Below are 22,439 nucleotides of genomic sequence, written 5' to 3'. Positions count from 1 at the left end.
TGAGTGTCCACATCCAAGTGTAAAAGTCAGTGAAGGCTGTCATGGTTGGGGGATGCATTTCTGCCAGTGGTATTGGAAAATTTTGTCAAAACATTTGTAATTTTAAATGCTTGATTGTGTGATTGCTTCATTACTTTAACATTGTTGAAGCAGTGTGGGATCATCTTGACAGACAATTGAACAAAAGGCAGCCAATCCAAACACAAGCTTTGGATAGCATCCTTTAACAAGCCTGGACAGAGACTAAATTTAATTTTAAAGAAATTACATAAAGAAAATAACTGTATAAAAGTTAAAGCTGTGTTGAAATATAAAGGTGGTCATACTAAGCATTGATTGTCAAGCTTGTTAGAATTGTACACATGATCGTGTTGCCTTATATACTGTACTTCCATCTACATTTGCACATATTTTAATAGATTTCTGCACATATTTTCCATTTTCCTAGCAAAACATTAAGAACTGACGGTTGGCTAAAGACTTTCGCACAACACTGTATAGAAAAGCCTGAACTTTCTTGCATTCTACAGTATACATAAAAAAGCTAATTAAAGTAATTAGATAAAAGTAAGGTTCCATTTATGACACAAACACAGCTGTGTCTGTTTCTCCCGTCTTTGTCATGTAAATATTTCACCGGTTATTTGTCTCAACTTGCACGGCATGCCTGGAAACTGTCTAGCCGATCAGCTGCATGCGGTGGAGTTAGAGCTGTCAGATAAATCCTCTCAGGTGAAGCGGCAGAACACAGGCTCCTCCCCCCTCCAACTACTGCAGAGCGGACTGTCAGAAGAACAGGAAGACGCCTTTATTGCTAAAGACGTACTTGCTTCCCCTCTGTCAACCAGGGGTTAAAAAGTTACTAACTTCTAACAGCCATGGAAACAAATTGAGGACACGCCGTCGACCTAGGTCATTGATAACACCAATTTAGCGCTCGCGCTGTGGTCGTCGAAACAACTCGTGGATAGCGGAAAGAGTTTTTTTGTTTTGTGTTTTCCTTTACCTAACTGTTACAAGCTAGCCTAGCTGAAGCTAAGGTTAGCTCAGATAGTACCGCATACATTCAGGACCTAAAATCCACGTTTCTAAAAACTTGGACTTGTGTTGCATGTGGGAAATAATAGAGTGGCGTCCTCACTTTGTATTTTATTAACGCAACAGGTTGTTTTCGTACTTTTCGTCTCGAGGAGTTGTGTTGGGCTGTGCTTTGAATTTCCCTCCTCCAGTGATACCGAGAGGCGGCTTAAACAGGGGCTCGTTTTGTCTGTTGGCTTTCTACCAAATTATTAGCAGCACTGCGCTAATTGTAGCTAGTTAGCCTGGGCACTAGCCTAGGCCCCTGGGAATTAGGAGTTGGCATTTTCCATTGACGTTTAAAATCTAAAAAAAGGATTACTGTTCCACTAGTTTATTTTGACATCCAATTCAAGGAAACGGATTAAAAGGTAGAAATATGGATCACCAGACGGGGAGTTCTGCCTCAGCTGCTGGTCCCAAGAAGGACAAGAAATCAAAGAAGAGCTACGATGATGGAGATGGAAAAAAGAAATTTGTGAGTATCCCACTGGTTCAACTTCCTGCACCTTTATCATGTAACCATCAGTGGGGGTGGGCACCAAACTGCTGCAGTAAACCACTGATTGTCTTCCTCTAAAGTTTTAAGTAAAGCTACAAAGCGGCGAGCTGACACCGTACCTGTAATTACTTTCGCCCCTTGGAGCTGGCTTCTCACCAGCTGTCAGTGCAGCTTGAAATGGTGCTCAATAGGATTCACGACTGAGGTCAAAGTACTAGAAAGTCAGCATATGAGGAAGTAACTGGCACTTTAACTCCGAAGACATAAACTCTCCCATAAACCTTATATTTTGCAATCCCGACGAGCTCCCGGCAGCTCAAGCACCAAACCTTTCATTTGCACATGTGCAGTTAATAATTAGTGTTTTCTTCTGCAGTGGGTTTTATATATGGAGTTGCTATGTAAAGCAAAAGTATTTAAATAGAACTGTATAAGCGAATGAAATAACTTTCTGTGATAAGGTGGGGCTAAAATCTTCCCAAGGTGACTTAATCTAAATTACTTTAGGTGGTTTCTATTTGGCTTTGTCAGCATGTATGATTCAGCGTGGTGCGTGCGTGCCTGCCAGAGTTACCAGTAGTGATGTCTGTCATCAGCAAACTGTTTTGTAATAGAACACTTGGTCATGTCTAGCAACAGGTGAAACCCGATAAGGTGAAAAACGGTAACCATAGAGAATGCAGAGACCAAGTAAACGGTTAGTTTCAAAGAGTTTTCAGTCCATATTAGAGCCCACGTAATTAAATATTTGGTGCTTTAGAGCCAGGTGAAAGGAAAATGTTTCATAGAGCAGGTGTTCTTCCCCCCCCGTCTTTTCTTTAAGGCGCGCGCGCGCGCGCGTGTGTGTGTGTGTGTGTGGGGGGTTGTGGAACCAGTTGGATATGTGCCCAGAGGTACAAACGGCAAGCATTTGAACTTTGAGGCCCAGTTTTTTGTGACAAAGACCAGCGTATTAGGGTGTTTTACATTTCCTTGCAAAGTTGCATGCTCAAATAGGTGGTGTAGTGACAAGCTGAATATAATATAGAGCAAATGTTTGGTTTTGTGCCTATGCAGCTTTGGGAAAAATATGTTTCTGTTTGAAAGACAAATCAAATTAAGAAAACTGTTGTGGTCATTAACACCTAGTATTATAGCAGTGTTCATCTATACACAGGGTTAGGTAGGCTAGGCCTACCTAAAGTAAATATGAGTCACAGACAGAAACCAATTGTGCAATCACCTGAGATAACAGTACATAACTGAGTCTATTTTTTACTGAGTATGCCTGAAAGTGTAAGTTAGCTTCTGCATGCCTAGAATAATTTATGTCCTTGACTACAATGCACTTCTGTTTGTGAAATAGGAACCCTTTTTTGGAGAGGCAGAGAATTTGATTACACCGCTGTGAGAGTTTAGAATTTTTTGGTCTACCTGATCTACAGTGTGACATCAGCTTTCTCAACTCTTCCATCATTCGCTTTGACTTGTCTATGACTTCATCATGTTCCGGTTTCTTCTCATTTTAGACATACCAGTGATACATGATGGAGTACGTTAGACTTATGACTAGGAATGCCACCAAACCTTTCAACTCTGTTTAGGAATGCTGGCTTGTTTTACTGGTATTTGGACTTTGAAAATTAAAATCTGACCTACAAAATAGTCAGCTGCATTTGTTTAAGTAAAATAATAGATCCTTTCTGGCCACTTTGTTAGGTACACCTTGCTAGTACCTTTCTGGCAACCTGCTGAAGTTCAGGTTCCTCTGACTAGGAAACTGTTTTTCAATCTGTTGTCCAATTTTTGTGAGCCCATGTGAATTGTAGCCTTAGTCTCCTATTCTTAGCTGACAGTTGCAGGAGTGGAACCATGGTGTGTTATTCTGCTGCTGTAGCAATTTGCTTCAAGGTTTGATTTCCCATGTATTCCTATCAGGTTGAATCGGCTGGCCATTTTCCTTTGGCATCAAGAATGCATTTTCACCCAGAGAATGGACACTCACTTGATAGATTTCTTTTTTTTCTTTTTTTAACCATTTTCCCTAAATACTTGAGATGGTTGTGTGTGGTAATCTCAGTAGATCAGCAGTTTCAACCATGCCAGTTGCAAAGTCATTAAAAATCACTCTCCTTTCCCATTGTGACGTTTGGGTTGAACTTCAGCAGGTCATCTTGACCATGGCCTGTCCTTCGAGCTTGTTTTTTGGTATTCTTATAAATACTTATCTGTTTGTGAATATTTTTTTTTGTGTGTCTTCTGGGACGCGATCTCTCAGTTTAATCATGATATAGTTTGCTAGACAGTGTCATGGTTTTTGGAAGAGTCTATATGAACTTTACAAACAACAGCGCCTGTCAAGTGACATCACAACAACAGACACCCACCACACTTTGTTGTCATTTCCACTTGATGTGTGCCTCTTGATCTTTTTGTAACCCAGTGCAACTGGTTTGGAGACAAAATTGTAAAAGAAGTTATGCCTTTACTATCAAGTCAGTGATATATTATTGCAGGACCGTGCAGATTACAGAGAGGGAGAAACTTTGAAAACAACATCATTATCATATGATAATAATAATACTGATAATGACAATAACAACTAGTAGTAGTAGTATCATTTGGCTCAGTAGTAATGCAAAGGTTTTCTTCTGAGATTTCAGGAGACTGCACCGTGTCTATCATGCTTCGGGTGTCAATATGAATGGTTATGGGGCCGTGGTGATGTCACAGGCATCCACAATAACCAGAGCAGTGACCATAAATGAGGCATTAGATATTTATTTATTTATTTATTCATTTATTTATTTATTTTTCATGCAGTATGTTATTGGAATAGCTTCAGCTATATTTCACATCTATTCAAGTATACTAAAGTAGTAACAGATGGTTATTTTTTTCATATCTTCAAAATAGAGATCTTTCTATTGTACTCATCACAATAATTTTATTATTTAGATGTTTACTAACCTAGAGCTCAACTTGTGTAATGTTTACTATGGCTTGGCCCACAGATGCATACTGTAGTGATATAAGGCTTGTGTAGGCATGTCTGTAAGCTGAAACGTGCGTGTGTTTCAGTGGATTTCACTTCACACAGACTGTGTTAGCCATATGTAGCCTGCAGTTAGGTTTATCATTAGTGTTAAAAATATGAGTCAGTGTGCCTACAGTGAACTTATCCAAGGTGTTTTGTTTATAAAGCAGATCATTTTAGCTGTGCTCCCTAAAGAGCTATCTCTGTTCTTCAGGCCCAGAGAGACAGAAAAGAGCAGCATCCTTGCTGTTGACATAAACATGCTTACTCAACCCAGCAGGAAGGTACGGTGAGGATTAGCCAGGGATCACTGCCTTTGGACGGCTGTTTGGAATACAAGGTGAATTCTAGATCAGAGTCTAGCTCTGGCCATTGAGTTTGGCAGTAACTTGCATTTTTTTCTGGGGCTCCAGAGATAGCTCTCTGATTTTTTTATTTTTTTTTCTTCATAAATTGTTTGTAGATAACTCGATGTTGGCATTTTGTAGGATCATTTTAGCTAGTTTGATGTTGCAGTGTGTAAAGTGTTAAGACAGAATAATAGTGTTTCAAGTTTCTGAAATTTGAAACTATGTGAGAGGATGTCTTACGCTATAATTTAAATGATTGCTTCCTATTGTGACTTTAATCATCATTGCAAACTATGTAATGTTTTATTAGGTTTCTTTAGTAATTTATAGCATAAAAGAGATGTAGATTTTATATTTTTCCTGAAAGTGAAAAAAGACAGACTTGTTGAATTTAAAACAAAAACGTACTATACTACCAAAATGTACATTCACATCCAATTATTATGTCTACCTCATTTAAAGTGGTGTGGGCCTCTTTTGCCTTCGGAATTGCCTTAAGTCTTTACGGTATAGCTTTAACAAGGTGCTGGAAAATGTCTGTGAAGGTTCTCAGTCATCCAGGTCATCGTAATCTAAGGAGCTTGGTAAGAAAAGCGTCTGGACTTCTTTAAGTTGCTTGAAGATGTTTCACCTCTCAGCCGAGAAGCTTCTTCAGTTCTAGGGTCAAAAGGTGGAGAGTCCCAGATTTAAACCCAGTGGGAGTATCCCCCCCACTGGGTTTAAATGGGTTTAAAATCTGGGACTCTCCACCTTTTCCAGACGCTTTTCTTTCCAAGCTCCTTAGATCAAGGTGCTTAGATATTTTTGTCCTTATTGGCATGATGCTATCATACCTTCCTGCAGGTTTGTTAGCTACAAGTCTCAAGACCCTTTCTTTCAAATCAGATAGCTTTGTTCAAGTATTTTATTATCCAATTTAGATAAGCTCATATGATTGGTAGCTCAGTTTCCTACTCTTAGCTGACAGGATTGACATCAGCTGTGGTCTTCTGCTGCTGTAGTTTATCTGCTTCAGTCGGACAGAGATGTGTTCAGAGATGCTCTTCTGCATACCTTGGTTGTATCATGTAGTTATTTGAATTACCTTCCTATCAGTTCAAAGCAGTTTTACTATTTTTCCCTAAACTCTGGCATAAACAAGGCCTTTTCATCTACGGCCTGTCACTGGACACTTTCACTTTTTCTGATGATTCTCTGTAAACCCTTGAGGTGGTTATGTGGGATAATCCCACATAACCACCTCAGTAGATCAGCAGTTTCCAAAATCCTTAGACCAGTCCATCTGCTACAATCAACCATGCCATGTTCAAAGTTATTAAAACACCTTTCTTGCTTTAATGAATTGAGTCATTTCCATGCGATTAGACATCTGTGTTAATGAGCAGGTGTATCTAAGAATTTGGCTAGTTGGCTTGTATTTCTCTCTTGAGTTGAGGAAGTTGGAGTTTTCCAACCTCAATTGGCCAGCTGATTTACTTGTCATGTAAATATTTATAAATTTTGTTTAAGCTTTAGATATTAGTAGTCATTAAACGTTTCACTTATGAGGAGAAATGTATAGCAATAATGCCCTTAGTCTCTTATTACAAAAATCTATAGCCTCTTACTGATTATTCTGTCCCTTTAACTATATTAGCACACTTGTTTCCTATTCTGAGGACAACTGCAATACACTCAACCACTATAACAATAAAGGACTATTCTCTTCTATTCTAGCAATAGAAAAGAATAGAACAATAGAATAGAACAACAAGGTAGTTGTTTGCCACACTGGACATGGGTTTGAAGAGTTGAATGCAAGTTATTATGTTGTTGTTGTTGTGTTTTTTTTTTTTTTTTTAATTATTAAAAGTCTGATTAATAGCAAAGATAAGTGGATCTTTCTTTTAAGCATAACATCTCATGTCTGCTGGTGCCTTTGTGCACCAGTGCACCAACTTCCTGGGGAAACCACCTCAGCAAATGTGTAATTTACCATAACTGCACAAATTAAGCAAGTCAGGTCATGACTCTTTAGTCTCACACAAAGTCTGGCTCAGTGTCAAGTACAGTAGTTAAGACTGCTTTGGTTTACAGTGGGTCTGCTTTGCCCACACTTTCTTTCAGACATGTAGGTTTTTTTTTTGTTTGTTTTTTTATATTCATCTCTCTGCATTTAAATGTGATGGATTCAGGTCTGAATGAATATCATGGTCAATTCAATGCAAAAGTCATGACCGCAATCTTAATAGGTTGATTCTATATTTGCATTATCCTATTCACCAGAAAACAGTGTCAACTGTCCGCAGCTGATAAGCTGGCATGCACACGATTACATGTGTGGCTGTAGCTCAGGAGGTAGAGCAGGTCACCTACTGATCGGAAGGTTGGTGGTTTGATCCCTGGCTCCTCCAGTCTGCATGGAGTCAAGTATCCTTGGATACTAACCGCAAGTTGCTCTCCGATGCATCCATCGGAGTATGAATGTGTCTGAATGTAGTTAGAAAGCACTACGTATAGAGAAAGTTGTATAGACAATGGGTGTGATTGGGTGAATGTGGCATGTTGTATACAGCGCTTTGAGTACTCCGGGAGAATAGAAAAGCGCTATGTAAGAATCAGTCCATTTACCATTTCCATGTGAACGTCTCCTTGTAAGTAATTTGGTTTACTAAAACCTTTCTTTTATGGAAGCTGCCCTTAACAGCAATAACATGTCGGGGGGGAAAAACAGTTGATTGGAACATGCTCACATTTATTCAGCACATTGTAGGATATGTTTGACCTCATGCATGTTTCCCCATGTTCCTATTGTCTAAAATCATACTTATAGCAAATAATTGTGTGTAATACGAAGTGCTCTCATCACTGACCTTGGGCTCTAAATGATTCTCCCACTTTAATGAATAAATTAAGCCATCAGTGTTGCTTGTCCTATGTCTTAACCCTTTAAGACCTACCATAGAACCAAGTCCGCCAGAGCTTACTTTATATTTTTACATGCTGTAGTGCCATTTTTGGGAGCATTTCAACTTGCTATACATCAATACAACCATTGTATTTTAATAATAAACTTTAATAATATGTCTGCATTAGGTGCATAGTAATTACATAAATTGCAAAAAAGTGCAATACACTACAAAAAAATTGAAAATCGTTTTTGTTTTTTTAACATATATTTCTAGTTAGAGAAATTTAAGAGGCTTATCCCTCAAAACTGTAAATACAAAAAAGTTGCACAAACTAGTTTCCCACCACAGGAAATTTATTTTAAGTGTCTTCATAGTTTTATTTTTGAAATACACCAATTTCTATACACTGCAGGAAAAACGAAAATAAATATTATAGTGCAAATTTGCAAAAAAGCAGCATATGCATCAAAATAAACTATTTCCAGCAGTGCAATATGAGTCTTAAGCATCCCAGAAACGACACAGAAAGTCATAAACTCAAACATAACTTTTAAAAACACAAGTATAGGCTCATAAGGCCCCGATCGTAAAAAAACTACATTTCCGCAAAATGATATCACTTCCGGTTTCGGGCAGGTAATGGCGGACATGCGACAGTTCACGCTGATGGACGTAGGAAGTGTTATGAACAGCTGATCGGATCGGCGAAGCGCGTTTCTGGAATATTATGTTTTTGTTGCTGCAAGTGCTTTTTATGCAGTTTTTGCAAAGCTATATGTGGAAGGAAACTGTGACTTAGGACAAGCTGATGGCATAAGATGTAAGTACAACTCCTCCGGTTTCATATGCAAAAAAAATTATTGCGCTAGCTTACGTGGTTGCAGTGCTACCGGGATTTAAAAATAGTTACGCAAAACAGAGCGTGCCTGCTCTGACCGGCTCTAAAGGGTTAAAAGGGCTATAGGTAAACCCAGACACATGGGTTCCTGTTCCATGCATCTCGGGGGAAGAAGAGCCTACTGTGAGATGAAGAATAGGATGACTGAGTGCCAGCATGAAACTGGAGTGGTTAATGGACTGGTAGTGGCAGGGGCCTCTTGGCTCAGCGTGAACAGCAGTATTTTACAGAGTAAGGCTGAGGAGGGAAAGCAAGTGAGCCATCAGTGAGTGGAGACTGGGGGAGGCAGAAGGAGGGGGAGAGAGAGAGAGAGAGAGAGAGAGAGAGACACACACAAACTGAGAAGGAATGAAGGGAGGAGTGACAAAAACCAAAAGGAAGAAGCCAGAAAGGTGAATATATAGATAAGGAGATTAAGTAGGGCAGAAAATGTGCACTGGGTGTGCAGTCAGCGATAATAAGTTACAGGTGGTGTGAAGCTTAAATGAGTCAGTTGATTCTACAAACACAGTTGCAAGGTAAATGGGTGCTGAAAAACTAGGAGCAGAAAATCTCTGCAGCTCCTCTTTATGTGGTCTGATCAACTCAACACAACTCGGCTCACCCAGACAGACACCTCACGATACAATATAGAAATACTTCAATCACATTATGATATTTTTGTGATTTTTAAACACTAAACAATTTTTTGTGACATGCTTAGTTTTGGAATAATATGGTGCAATTTATCGCCTGTTTCAACTGCAAATTAAGTCCTCAAAGTTGTCGATATCTGTTTTATCCAATAAGATAAAAAAAATTTTTTAAGTGCAGAATGAGATTGTCAAGCATACTAACACTATCACTAAAACTTGATATAAATGTTGCCATGAGACAGTCAGTTTCCTATTAGTGTGATAATCAGTATGCTTTTGAATGTATTTACTTGGTCATCAGATGCAATAGGTTTCTGATAATACAGCAGTTAATTGTATTTGAATGATTGAAAATAACATATCTGTTGCTGATAAATTCACATCTGGAAGCCAGTTAATTCAAGTCCCCTCACTCTTGTGACTTGTGATAGGAATAGGTAATCTGTATACATTCATAAATTAGACAGCAATTATTTGCAAACCTTGGACAATCTCAGAGTGATCGCAGACAGTCAGACTGCAACTGCTTGCAGAAAGTTTACCTCCTATCAGCAGCGATGAGCCATCTTGTTTGTAGTATTCCCAAGTACTTTCATTTATTTGCTAAAATACAGATATTTGGTGTCCCTGTATTGATACAATATCACCAGACAAAATAGTGCGATACTATGTTCTAGCCATTTTTTCACCTCACCCCTAGTATTTATTGGAACAATTAACCCAGTGAAAAGTATAATATTAAGTTAGATTAAAAAAAAAAGGACAAAAACAAAGAAGAAGAATACAGAAAGGATAGTTTCTTCTAGAGCAAGCGTGTATATACCAAATACAAACGAAATTGTTAGCACTTTCTCTGATGATTTGGACAAATGCAGAATCTTTGTTTTTAGGCCTACAACTGAGGAACAGCAATGACACTGTACCTTCTGTCAAAATGCATAGTTTTTTATGCTTAAGAAGCTCAAGTTGACCACAGACAGGTGAGAAACTGAAAGTCTGCCTGCTGTTTACACTGTTTTGTTGACATCAGCCTGGCTATAGGAAGCTTGTTAACTGGTTTAAGCCACACAAAACAGTGAATGAGGTAGAATCTATACAACTCTGGATCAACTACAAGAGAGTGAAATTCCTGTTAACTAACAGATATCCACTCGACGCTGATAAAGAATAAATCTTGTACAACCAAAACTTGACAGATTATTTGCACAATACTAAGAATAAATATTGAATTGTATGTCTGGGTTTGTGGTTATTGGATAACTGCTAATACATAAGCAGCTATGATAATTGTTTAATATTATTAGTTTTAAAGTGTTGTTCAGAGTTGTGAACGTCAACTACTGCTAGTGAAGAGAGAGGTTGTGTGCTTGCCTGGCTGCAACAGTGCTGTGTGCAGTTGTGTGTGCATTCGAGGCAGGGAATGCCTAGTCTGGACATGCCAGACTAGGGTTGTCAGAAAAAAACATTCTAAGGTACTAATCAATACTAAAAATTACTCTATCAATACAAGCAGTGCTGTCTTCCCTGCCTCGAATGCACACACAACTGCACACACAACTGCACACAGCACTGTTGCAGCCAGGCAAGTACACAACCTCTCTCTTCACTAGCAGTAGTTGATGTTCACAACTCTGAACAACACTTTAAAACTAATAATATTAAACAATTATCATAGCTGCTTATCTATTAGCAGTTATCCAATAACCACAAACCTAGCCACAGGTGGTCATAAGATGGTGTACTCCTGGTGTTCCAAGTCTGGATAATTGGGAAGGCTGCATCCGACATGAAGTCTTTGCCAAATAAAACGTGCTGGTCCATCCTCTGGAGCAAAACCCGTGGAAATAAGGGAGCAGCCGAATGTACCTTTTATCTAACATCCACATTAGCCACATCACTAGACTGATTCTAAAGGGGTGAGCATATATACTGTAGTCCCTTTTTGCTCTGTTGCTGTTGCACTGCACAGATCAGAAAGCAGCTGCTTTCTCTGAAGCCTGTTCCGACTGGATGTGAGAGCTGAGTTGTGTAATAAAAATTCTTTGAAACGCACACACTGGAATGCAAAGCAGGTACACCACTGAAATACAAATACTTAGAACGTAATCTCATCTGGGTTGTTGGGTGTGTGTATTTTTTATTTTTTTTTATAAGTCTCAGTCTTCCACTATCTTTGTTAGACTTTTTTGATTAAAGGTTACTTTTGCAAAAGAGACTTTTCCTGTTAACATGTCTTTTGCCTTAGAAAATATAGGACATAATTAGAGCATGTTAACATAAAACTGCAAAGTAGAAGTGTTACGGATGCATGACCGAATGAGTTTGGTTCAGCATGAAGTGTCTGTCGCGTATGCCCTGTGATAGTTGCTGTCAGAATGAATGCATGTTTATCTCAGTTTTCTGTTTGCATTTTTCAAACAAAATAATATAAAAATTACATGAGCTGGAAAAAAAATTAAACCAACTGCCAAGATATATGTTATATTACACAAATGTCTTATTATCAAAGTGTTTGTGTTGCTCCTCTGAAGACACATGAACATTAGATTACTTTATCTTATTTTCAAAGTTTCTGTGGCTTTGTGTGGCTTTGTCTTATTTTTATGATTTAAGAGTTACAATCACTTCAGACAATGAATACATAATGACAGTAATCTTAAGATGCAGCTTTAAAACAACATGTAGTGGGAGACTTGATCTATATTGGCCACTCATACTGCAACTAAAGATTATTTTGGTAATCGACTAAAAATAAAAATAAGGGGACAATGTAGCTACTCCTGTTTAATTGTTTACTTTTGCATTTTCACGCGGTGTTTGCTTAGTAAGCATCATCAGTAAGAAGTTTTTGACATGTAAGCTAATATTTCTTTTTAAATTTTATTTTATTTGTTTATTGGCCACAAAACTGCAAGGAGAGAATGGTGGTTGTCATCAAGTATTCTTTTGTATTCCATATAGATGTACTAGTTGTTAATCATAAGAGAGAGTGGGGGGAAATGAAGAACGGTCAACTGTCAGTCACAAGAAACAGAAACTGTCATCACAACTCCATCTTGATCTTGTCAGATGGAGTAGGTTTCATTTTTGGGTGTCAGTAGTGTGCATTGTCTGTACAGGAACACGCCTTCCGGTCTGCAGTAGCTTAGAGGTGTGTCTGCTGGTTGCTTGTGTTTTGTAGTATGATCGAAAGAGCCAGTAGGACAAACTGAGCATTCTGTTTCTGTGTCATTCTTTGTCATGCTCATTTTTCCTCACTTATATCACTTCACCAAATGCCGATGTGCACATGCTGCTTACATCTGTTGAATATTTCCAACACTTTAATCCACTGCAACTTGAAGGCTGTTTAGTTGAAACTTATTAAACAGGCTCCACTGTTGCAAGCTACTTAAATAGCCTCATCACAGTTGGTGTTCACGCTTATTTTGTCAGTTGTTACTTCTTACTTCTCCTATTTTTTTTTTTTTTTTTTTATATTTGATTATTTTTGCATGCATGCTCAGTCATATACACGCCACGGAAATGTCAGTGTTTCCACCCTGCTGTATTATTTCTCAAATTCTAAGGGCTGTGGCAGGAAGTTGTGCAAAATAGCGAACAGGATGCTTCCTTATTCGTCCCCATTATAACTTAACCTTATCTCTCTCTTTCCTCCCTTTCCATCAATTGTGCCAGGAGCTACCAGTGGGTTAGCACATATGTTAATGGTCTCTCTCAAAGGCTCTACTGATTTAAAAAAAAAAAAAAATGCAGGAAAGGGATTTATCTATGGAACCAAATTGACATGTTTTACAGGTTTGAGATGGACGAGTAACTGTATGTCCTGAGAAAATTGGGATGCTTTTCTACTGTTGAGTTTCAAGGTCCAGACATTTTTAATATTCTGGTCTCTACAAAATATAATCCAGTTGAATTTGTTATGGTGTTTTGACTGAAGACTACCCCAAAATGTGCCACATACATAGGAAGTGGCAGTCCCTAACCTTTAACAAAATCTTAAATAGATTTTCAGCTAATAACTACTTTAAAAAGGTGTTATAGTAATACAATAAATTTTCTATTCATTTTTTAATGATGAAGTTCCTGACACATTTTGTTTTGCACTTTGTATATGTGGCGTGTCTAATTAGCTGTTTCCTCTAGTGTTAGTGAAAGACAGAAGTGTGAAAATAGCATACTGTAGAGTTCTTAGATGCTACCACTTCTCATAATGCCTTTTTAAAGCTTGACACATGTTGCTCTTGGCTTTCTGATGGTGTGAATTAGAGCCTTTTCCTTACTTTCTCTCTTTTAATAAGCTTTTAAAAACTTGTTACTATATTAATGTTTAATTGATTTTAAATCTTAAAATATTTCTGGCTGTAGTTGTATTATTATCAGTCAGTCAAAAGCTTATTGTTCTAGTTGTATGATAGGGTTAGGATTGGGACTGGGAAAGATCTAGCTTCTTAAGCTGCCACTATACTTCTTCTGAATTGCCTGTTGGATTGTTGAATAGCTTGCCAGAATTTTTAGAAGGTGTCACTAGATGGTCTTTTCTGGCATTTGTGACACATTGTGAACTACTACTACTGCTTCTCACTAGACAAATTTATTGGCAGTATGTCTCTTAGGATTTTTATTTTTTTTCCCCTTTGTACTATAGTAGGATGCTTTTTGAGTTTGTTGAGCTGAGGATATTGGGGTTGAAAACTCAGATCTCACTAGGACAGTTGTTGTTCTAGTGATCCTGATGAAAATAAAGACGATCCTCTTGAAATATAAGAAGAAATGTGTTTGCCTGATCACAGTACTGTTGTCTGTTAGGCTATGTTCGCACTGCAGGTCTTAACCTCCTAAGACCCGAACTTGTCCACGGCATGCATTTTTAATTTCCCTTTGATATTTGGCCACACTGGGGCCCGATGAATGTAAAAACAAAGAATTACCAGATTTTTTTATTTTTATTTTTTGGGTTTTTAAGAAAAATAAGAGCCACATATGAGGATACTCGTTTAAAATTTTGATGGAACAGCAGCAGTGTAATATCTTGTAAATAACCCAAAATGTGATGTCCACATATGTGGACGCCAGGTCCTAGGAGGTTAATGCTCAATTCCGATATTTTTATCAAATACGCTACGTTGTAGCCACAGCTGCCCTGGGGCGCACTGACAGAGGCGAGGCTGCCGAACACTGGCCCTCATGTCATACACAGATATGAATCCTCCCAACTCGTGTCATACCTATCTTATGTACGGGGGGCTTAGTCAGGATTACCATGTCAGTCCTCCTTGACTCTCCCCAGTCTTCACCTAGAGATTATAGCTAATCTCAGACTGCTCTGTGCATCACCATGACTGTGATGGGCCTACATGTTGTTCTGACAAATGTTTGTGGAGGAAAAAAATGTATGCTAGTTTGAAGACACTGACCAAATAGAGATGATCTGTAAAAGCAGTTTTTCTTCTTGACACTCTGCCTCAGCACCAAGTCAGTGTTTTGCACTCATTGCCTTATTGTCGGGGGGCACACCTGCCTCACCTGCCTCACCTTTTTATAAACCCCCAGTGCATACAAAGTTCCCGTCTCTTTGAAACATCAGCAGCATGGGCCAAGGAGTGAGCCAGATGGGCTGCTTACTAGGGCTGCAATGATTCATCGCCATAATCAATGACGCAAATATTATTGTTGACGCGTCATTTGTTACTGCAGTAGACTAATGGAAGCTATGGGGGGAGTATTGCTGTTTATCGTCTGCAAAGACCGCACCCGGTATGGAGTGCTGAAGAATGTTGAATCGTAAAACAGGATGACAGAAGAAAATGGAAAGGGAGATTTAAAAAAAAAAAAAAAAAAAAAGAAAAAAAAAAGTGAAAGCATTTTCACAAAGTTGAATGCAGACTGTGCAAAGTGGCATTTTCCTTCAATGGCGCTACTGCAGTGCACAAGCATTTAAAACACTGGCACCCTGGAGCAGTGATGTCAACTCTGAAAGGGTTAGTTTTTGAGAGTAAAGTTATTGCGTTGCATTGTTTGAGTTATTGTTTGTACAGTAATGTTTATGTTAATTTACCTAATGATGGTTACGAAGCGAATACTAGGGTTGTGCGATATGACCAAAATCTCATATCCTGATATAAAACATCTATCGTCCCGATAATGATATAAATCACAAAAATTTAACATTTTCTGTGAATCTCGGGCAGCTCGACTTGCGGGAGGTGTTTCCAGCTGGGCGTCGTGTACCTGGAGTCGAGTTTTTTTTAACCGATGCATTAAACTATACATTTTTAGACCTAAGTTGTAACAGCCGCCGTTTTCTTTGTGAGCATTTATTACACGGCGTGCTGCGGGGAAAAGCCTGTTCTAACGTTTGAGTCTAAGGGTTATTTTTTTAGCACCTGGCAGTAGGGCTGCTCAATTAATCGAATTTTAATCACGATTACGATCTGGGCTTTCAACGATCATTAAAAATGACTGAGCCGATTATTAGCCCCTCCCTCATGCTTTACTCTCGCGCTGCTCCATGTGGCAAATCAAGCGCACTGCTCTGCATTTCGAACACGCGTCACAACAATTAAGAGGACCCGAGGGAAGCTCGGAAAGCTAAGCAGAAGTTATTTGGAGAGGAGTGGACTGCCGTTGGTTGAAAAGAGAGGTAAAAAAACCCAAAACTTAAGTGGTGTGGAAACATTATGGCTTCGCGGAGTCAGACGTGGATCAAGTAGACACAGTGTGTAAACTTTGCTATGGTGTTGTAGCTGCACCACAGAGCAACACTGCAAAGTTCACATTTTTCATTTATTTCTTATATTGCAAACATTTGCACTGTTATCAGTATTTGCACACTATTTTATATTATTTTTTAAAGTCATTATTCAATACATTGTTATTGTTAAACCTTTAAAGCCGGTCAGAGCAGCATGCTCGTTTTGTGTAACTATTTTTAAATCCCTGTAGAACCTGAACGCTAAGCTAGCACAATAAATTTTTTTCCATATGAAACCAGAGGAGTTGTACTTACATCTTATGCCATCAGCTTGTCCTCGGTCACGGTTTCCTTCCACATATAGCTTTGCAAAAATTGCATAAAAAGAGCTTGCAGGAACAAAAACATAATATTCCAGAAACACGCTTTGCCGATCCGATCCGATCAGCTGTTCTTAACACTTCCCACATTGAAAAAGACGTCAACGTGAACTATCGCAAGTGACGTCATTTTTGCGGAAAATGTCGTTTTTTACTTGTAGGCCTTAGAACTCGAATTGCACTGCTGGAAATAGTTTATTTTGATGCACATGCACATTCTTTGCAAATTTGCATCATAGGATTGTTTTTTTGTTTTTCCTGCAGTATATAAAAATTGCTGTATCTCCAAAAATAAAACTATGAAGACACTCAAAATAAATTTCCTGTTGTTGTAAACTATTTTTTGCAACTTTTTTTGTATTTAAAGTTTTGAGGGATAAACCTCTTAAATTTCTCCAAGTAGAAATATATGTAAAAACAAAAACGATTTTCAATTTTTTTGTAGTTTATTGCACTTTTTTGCAATTAATGTAGTTACTATGGACTTAATGCATACACATTTTTAAAATATGGGCTATAACAGTTGTATTGATGTATAGCAACTTGAAATGCTCCCACAAATGGCACTACAGCATGTAAAAAAATAATATAAGCTCTGGCGGACGAAATAAATATCGTCAAATAATCGTGATCTCAATTTCAGTGAAAATAATCGTGATTATCATTTTTGCCATAATCGAGCAGCCCTACCTGGCGGCTCTTTTTTACTTCTCATCCGTAAATACTCTGCATATTCTTTCACGTGATTCAGTTTATTTTGAAAAGTGTAAACAGGATCTTGAGCTTTATTTTGAGAGTTTTATGTGGAAAATAAACAAGCGGACATGCTATGGTTTTACCGTCGTTGTTGCTAACGACAACACATAAAAACAGGCGCTTGTCCGTCCGTAGTGTGGTTATATTAAATATAAGAGAAAGAGAGAACTTTAAGAAATTAATATAGCCACTACAGTGACTATCAAAACGACGAAAAAATATTGCCATAAACAGTTTATTTTGTGACACCACGAAACAAACGATAGCGTAAAATGAAACTATAGATGTTTTTATATCGTCATCCGGTATAAATCGTTATATCGAACAGCCCTAGTGAAACACTATTTCAGTTTTTTTTTTTTTTTTTTTTTTTTAGCTAGTGAGTGAATGTGATAGTAAACCAGTAAACAGGAGTAGGTATGTCTGTGAAGGGTATCAGTCATCCAGGTCATCATAGTCTAAAGAGCTTGGAAAGAAAAGCGTCTGGACTTCTTTAAGTTCAGTTCTTTAAGTTAACTTAAACTTAAAGAACTGAACTTAAAGAAGACCAGACACTTTGCTTTCTAAGCTCTTTAGATTAAACAGAAGTAGCTACTCTGTCTCCTAGCTTTTGTTTTTTTTTCTCTCACATTAATGTTAGCAGTTATTCAGAATAATAAACCTCTTCCACTTAATGTTAGGTAGTTAATCTGTGGGTTGGACCATCTGATATACAACCAAATTTAGTAATGGACTCTTCTAATTCAGTTTTGTTCTTTTTTTTTTTTTTTTTTTTTTGTAGTATCAAGTAAAGACATATAGAGGAGTTTGTCTTGAAAAGGGGTCATGCAAGTCTCAAATGTCATGTCATGACAGTGAGCATCTTTAACATGGTTATCAGCAGTTGGAACATCTCAGTGATAAGCTCAGGCAAACTTTCATGGTCAACATCCTACAGATCTTGAAGATGAGGTCTTGGGATCCGTTTTTAGTGGCTAAGCAAGCAAGGGAGCTAATGTATTGGGGATTGCAGTGTGTGGTTGAGAACCCACTGATTATCACGGTGCTGAGGTTTACCAATAGAGAAACTAAACTAACAGGAGACAAGCTAAAAATGAAAAAAAAAAATATATATTTTTGTCATACATGAAGAATGAAGTTTAATGAACCACAGTCTTGCAGAAATCAGAGAACGTGAACATTACATGTCTGATAACACAGCACCCTGGGAAGCCAGGGGAACTGGAGTCCGAAGAACTACAGATAAGGCGAACGAGAATTACCTCTTTTTAGCCTCTGTTCTCCTCATCAGAGAGCTTACAGCTACCTGCCAACTGGTGATAACAGACAAATAACAGTTTCACAAGTTAACTTTATTCATTTTGTCTCTGAGCTTAATTATACTTGGGAAGAAAACGTATCACCTGTTGAGAATTCTGAATGTTTATTGGCTGTGTTTACATGTCCTGTAGTGTTGTGGTTACCAGGTGCCTTACACCCATACTTTATTAATCCAATATACAACAATATGTGCTAGTGATGCTCCTGGTGACTAATTTGTTAGTGGACAACATGGGGGGGAAAAAATATTTTTTACACTAGCCGACAAGTCTAAAACTAAGACACGCTCCCATTAAATTTGAGAATGTGTAATGTCAAAAGCTCATTAAACAAAAGTATTTTAAAGCATTAGTCACATTTTCAACAATGAATCATGTTATTTAACTGTGTGGCAGCTTGCATCATCAACATTGCAATTGGCAACAAAGAAGAAAATCACTTAAAATAAACTGATATAACCAGTTTTTTTAATACCATATTTAAACTATAAAAGATGTTAAATTATTATTAAAATGTGACAAATTAACATCCGAAAAAGGAATAAGCTGTCACTGAAAAGTATGGTGCAGCATGCCGTGCATTATGAACGATGCATGCTGGTGGAAAATTCATGACAGCCACTTAAATAAAAGTTGAAATCTAAAATAAAACAAATGGTAAATCATCCATTCATTTTCTTCTGCTTATCTGAAGTCAAGTCACAGGGGCAGAAGCAGGGAAGGCCAGACCTCCCTCTCGCAAGCCACCGCCTCCGGCTTATCCGGGGAAACTTTGACACATTCCCTGGCTGGCTGAATGAAATAATCACACCAGCGGTCTGGGGCTTCCTCCCAGTAGGACATACCCAGTTGGAACAAGTTATACAGGAGGTGTCTGTCTCAGCTAGCTCCTTTCAATATGGAGAAACGGTATTCTACTTTGAGCCCAACCAGAGTGACTGAGCTCCTTACCCTATTGCCAGGTGAAAAGCCCATCCACTTTTTAGAGAAAGCTAATTTCTCCCGCTTGGATCTGTAATCTTATTCTTATTATTATCCATCCATCCATCCATTTGCTTCCGCTTATCCTTTTCAGGGTCGCGGGGGGCGCTGGAGCCTATTCCAGCTGTCATAGGGCGAAAGGCGGGGTACACCCTGGACAGGTCGCCAGTCTGTCGCAGGGCTAACACATAGGGACAGACAACCATTCACACTCACTCGCACATTCACACCTAGTGGCAATTTGGATTATCCAATTAACCTATCCCCACAAGCTGCATGTCTTTGGACGGTGGGAGGAAGCCGGAGTACCTGGAGAGAACCCACGCAAACACGGGGAGAACATGCAAACTCCACACAGAAAGACTGTGGAATTGGTGGAATTGAACTCAGGACCTTCTTGCTGTGAGGCAACAGTGCTAACCACCGTGCCACCATGCTATTATTATTATTAATTAATTAATTAATTAATTAATTAATTAATTTTAATTTTTTTGTCTTTAAGAGAACTAGCAATAATGGAGTTAACAAAAAAAATCAGGCTGAGAATAACAGATTTATGGCTTTTTCTCACCAATGATGCTCCATCTGGTGGCAGATAACTGCATAACATTAGGACAACTATTTACCAGCCTTGGGTATCAATTAAAATAAAAATGAAAAAATAGATTAAACAACTAGTATGTGTGGTACAGAGTAGTGACAGTAGCAATGATTAGTCAGTCGTGCACAACCCTATTTTATACGCTCTCATTTTTCCTAAAAAGTCCTTTATAAAACATCTGTCATAGGGGATCTTGGTTTGTTTCTGCCAGATGGTGGAGTTTATAAGGAACATCAAAAGTTCTAAATCAAAGCAAGGATGTTAATACGACGAATAAATTTAGTTCTTGCATGGAGCATGATTAACCATCAGTGCAGACAATCCACCACTTAAAGAAAGTGTAAAAGGAAACTCTTAGTTCAAACTGTTGCAAAACCTAGCTGTCTTGGGAGTTCTGCTCAAGCTGAAATGAACAGCCCTAAGCACAAATATGCCATCTGTCTGGAGAAGTTGGCATAATGCTAACATTGTCAATGTGTCAACAGTGTCTCGTGAGCTAAAGGAACACATGGAAATGGAAGCATCTGTTCTGGAGAAGAGAAAAACTCACTGGCCTACTTGAAAAAGTGTTGTGTGTGTGTGTGGTTTTTTTTTTTTTTTTTTTTTTTTTTTGTTGTTTTTTTTATTTGAATTGGTCTAATAACACAACGAAGCAGATAATATATTCATCTAGTGATGACATGCTAGATCTAAATGTCTAAATGGTCTCTGAAAAGTGCCTTCTGGCAATATAAGCTAATGAAAAACTGCAACATGATGTGAAATTTGAAATATTGTCTTCTCCTTTTGTTTTTTAGGAACAAACAACCACAACCTGAACCACAACTGCATTCTTACAGGGACATTGGAATGTACAGGCCTTTGCATACAGTGTAGTCAGTTATAGGTTTGTCAGTTTGTGCATTGTGCATTTGACATTTGAATATAATTTGGATATCTAACATGATAAATTAATATCAAATGGAGTTATAGCACAGAATTACACAGAACCTACAATTTCCAGAATATGCCCAGGCATATAAAAAGTATTGTATTTAAAATAGGATCTCAAAGATTAAATCAGTTGTTTGGAAATCACGTCCTATATCTCCAAGTAAGCTAATGTAGTATAGGTAGGTTTTATAGGTTTGACAGTTGTCTTCTTGTCATAAGATGAATATTATAGCTTGAGATTTGTAAACAATATGTGAATTAGGGTTTGTGTGTTAGCGGTGCTGTTGTGGGTTCCAATTGACATTCCTTTCTTGTTATGAGTTTAAATGCTCTGTGTGGCAGAGCATTACTTGAGACTTGGTCTGGATATAACTATTACTTGAAGCACTAACATCTTACCAGGGGCTTTTTTTTTTTTTTTTTTTTTTTTTTTTTTTTTGGTCTGTGTTAAAATGTGGTAAGAAGTGTGCAGTCTGCTGAGGTCTTTGAAGCGTTCAGTCATGAAACAAATCAGCTTCCAAAGGTACTGCTCATTTGGAGGCATCATAGCACCAGGCTAAGTGACTGAATTTCCAGTGAACCAGTGGAAATCTTAATTGGTACTTGTGCAGTTCATGGGTGTTACATATTGCATTTGTTCCATAACTTTAAAAATAGGCTTAAAGACTAATAGCAATCAAATAATATCTTGAATGTTTGAAATTTGCATATGAGTAGAATAATATAATTTTTGAAATATAAAATCTTAAACAATGGGAATATATGTGTTATATATTAGAAATGGGTTGACACTACAGTTTGGTCCTTTGAATAGTGAGGATAAAAAAAGTGCCTCATTCAAGCTTCTTTGCTATAAGTGAGGACAGTGGGTGGGGGGTGGGGAAGTGGGGGTTGCTGCTAATATTGCAGGGTGATCAAGATAAAGTTGGTATTTAGGGGCTGATTGTATTATGTTAGTGCTTTTGGTTTGTTTCTGTTTTGACCCATATGAATGTAGAGTGCCTACCTCCACCCTCCTCCCACTGAGGTCATTGAATTGTGTGCTATTAGTATCTGTGACTCAGAGTTTCTGTCTTTAAATAACTTTTTATGTGAAACGCATTTCTAAAATCTCTGTCCTTTCTAAATTATAGGTTTAATCTTTTTTGTAAATATGAGTTGTTTATTCTCCCCTCCTCCCATTATACCCTACATAGAGCTTTGTATGGCTGCTGATGTGTGTTTTGTCTTTGTATTTCCTCATGTGCACTTGTTTGGCTTAGTTAAATTCTTTTGCAAGAGCACTCAAAGGCCAATGCTACTGCCCAGAAGTAATACTAGGGTTAATTATTGGGAATATTGACTTAAGAACAATGGGATTATAATTTCAGTTGTAACTGTATGAGTTTTATCACCAGTAGGGCAGG

General features: G+C 38.0%; 1 protein-coding gene across 1 annotated transcript in view; it reads left to right on the top strand.

The window, feature by feature from the left end:
* Positions 1–689: 689 nt before the first annotated feature.
* Positions 690–22,439, top strand: part of LOC309714245 (protein diaphanous homolog 1-like) — a 48,164-nt gene continuing 26,414 nt past the window's right edge. Inside the window, exons 1-2 of the mRNA XM_082546547.1 lie at positions 690–912; positions 1,434–1,555. Of these exons, the coding sequence (XP_082402673.1) occupies positions 1,457–1,555 (99 nt within the window). The 5' untranslated portion in view covers positions 690–912; positions 1,434–1,456. The remainder of the gene's footprint in view (positions 913–1,433; positions 1,556–22,439) is intronic.

This window comes from Aulonocara stuartgranti (assembly GCF_965226115.1).
Source record: "Aulonocara stuartgranti genome assembly, chromosome: 2".
Classification (NCBI taxonomy): domain Eukaryota; kingdom Metazoa; phylum Chordata; class Actinopteri; order Cichliformes; family Cichlidae; genus Aulonocara; species Aulonocara stuartgranti.
Note: the sequence above shows the minus strand (reverse complement) of the source record. Positions and strands in the feature narration are given on the sequence as shown.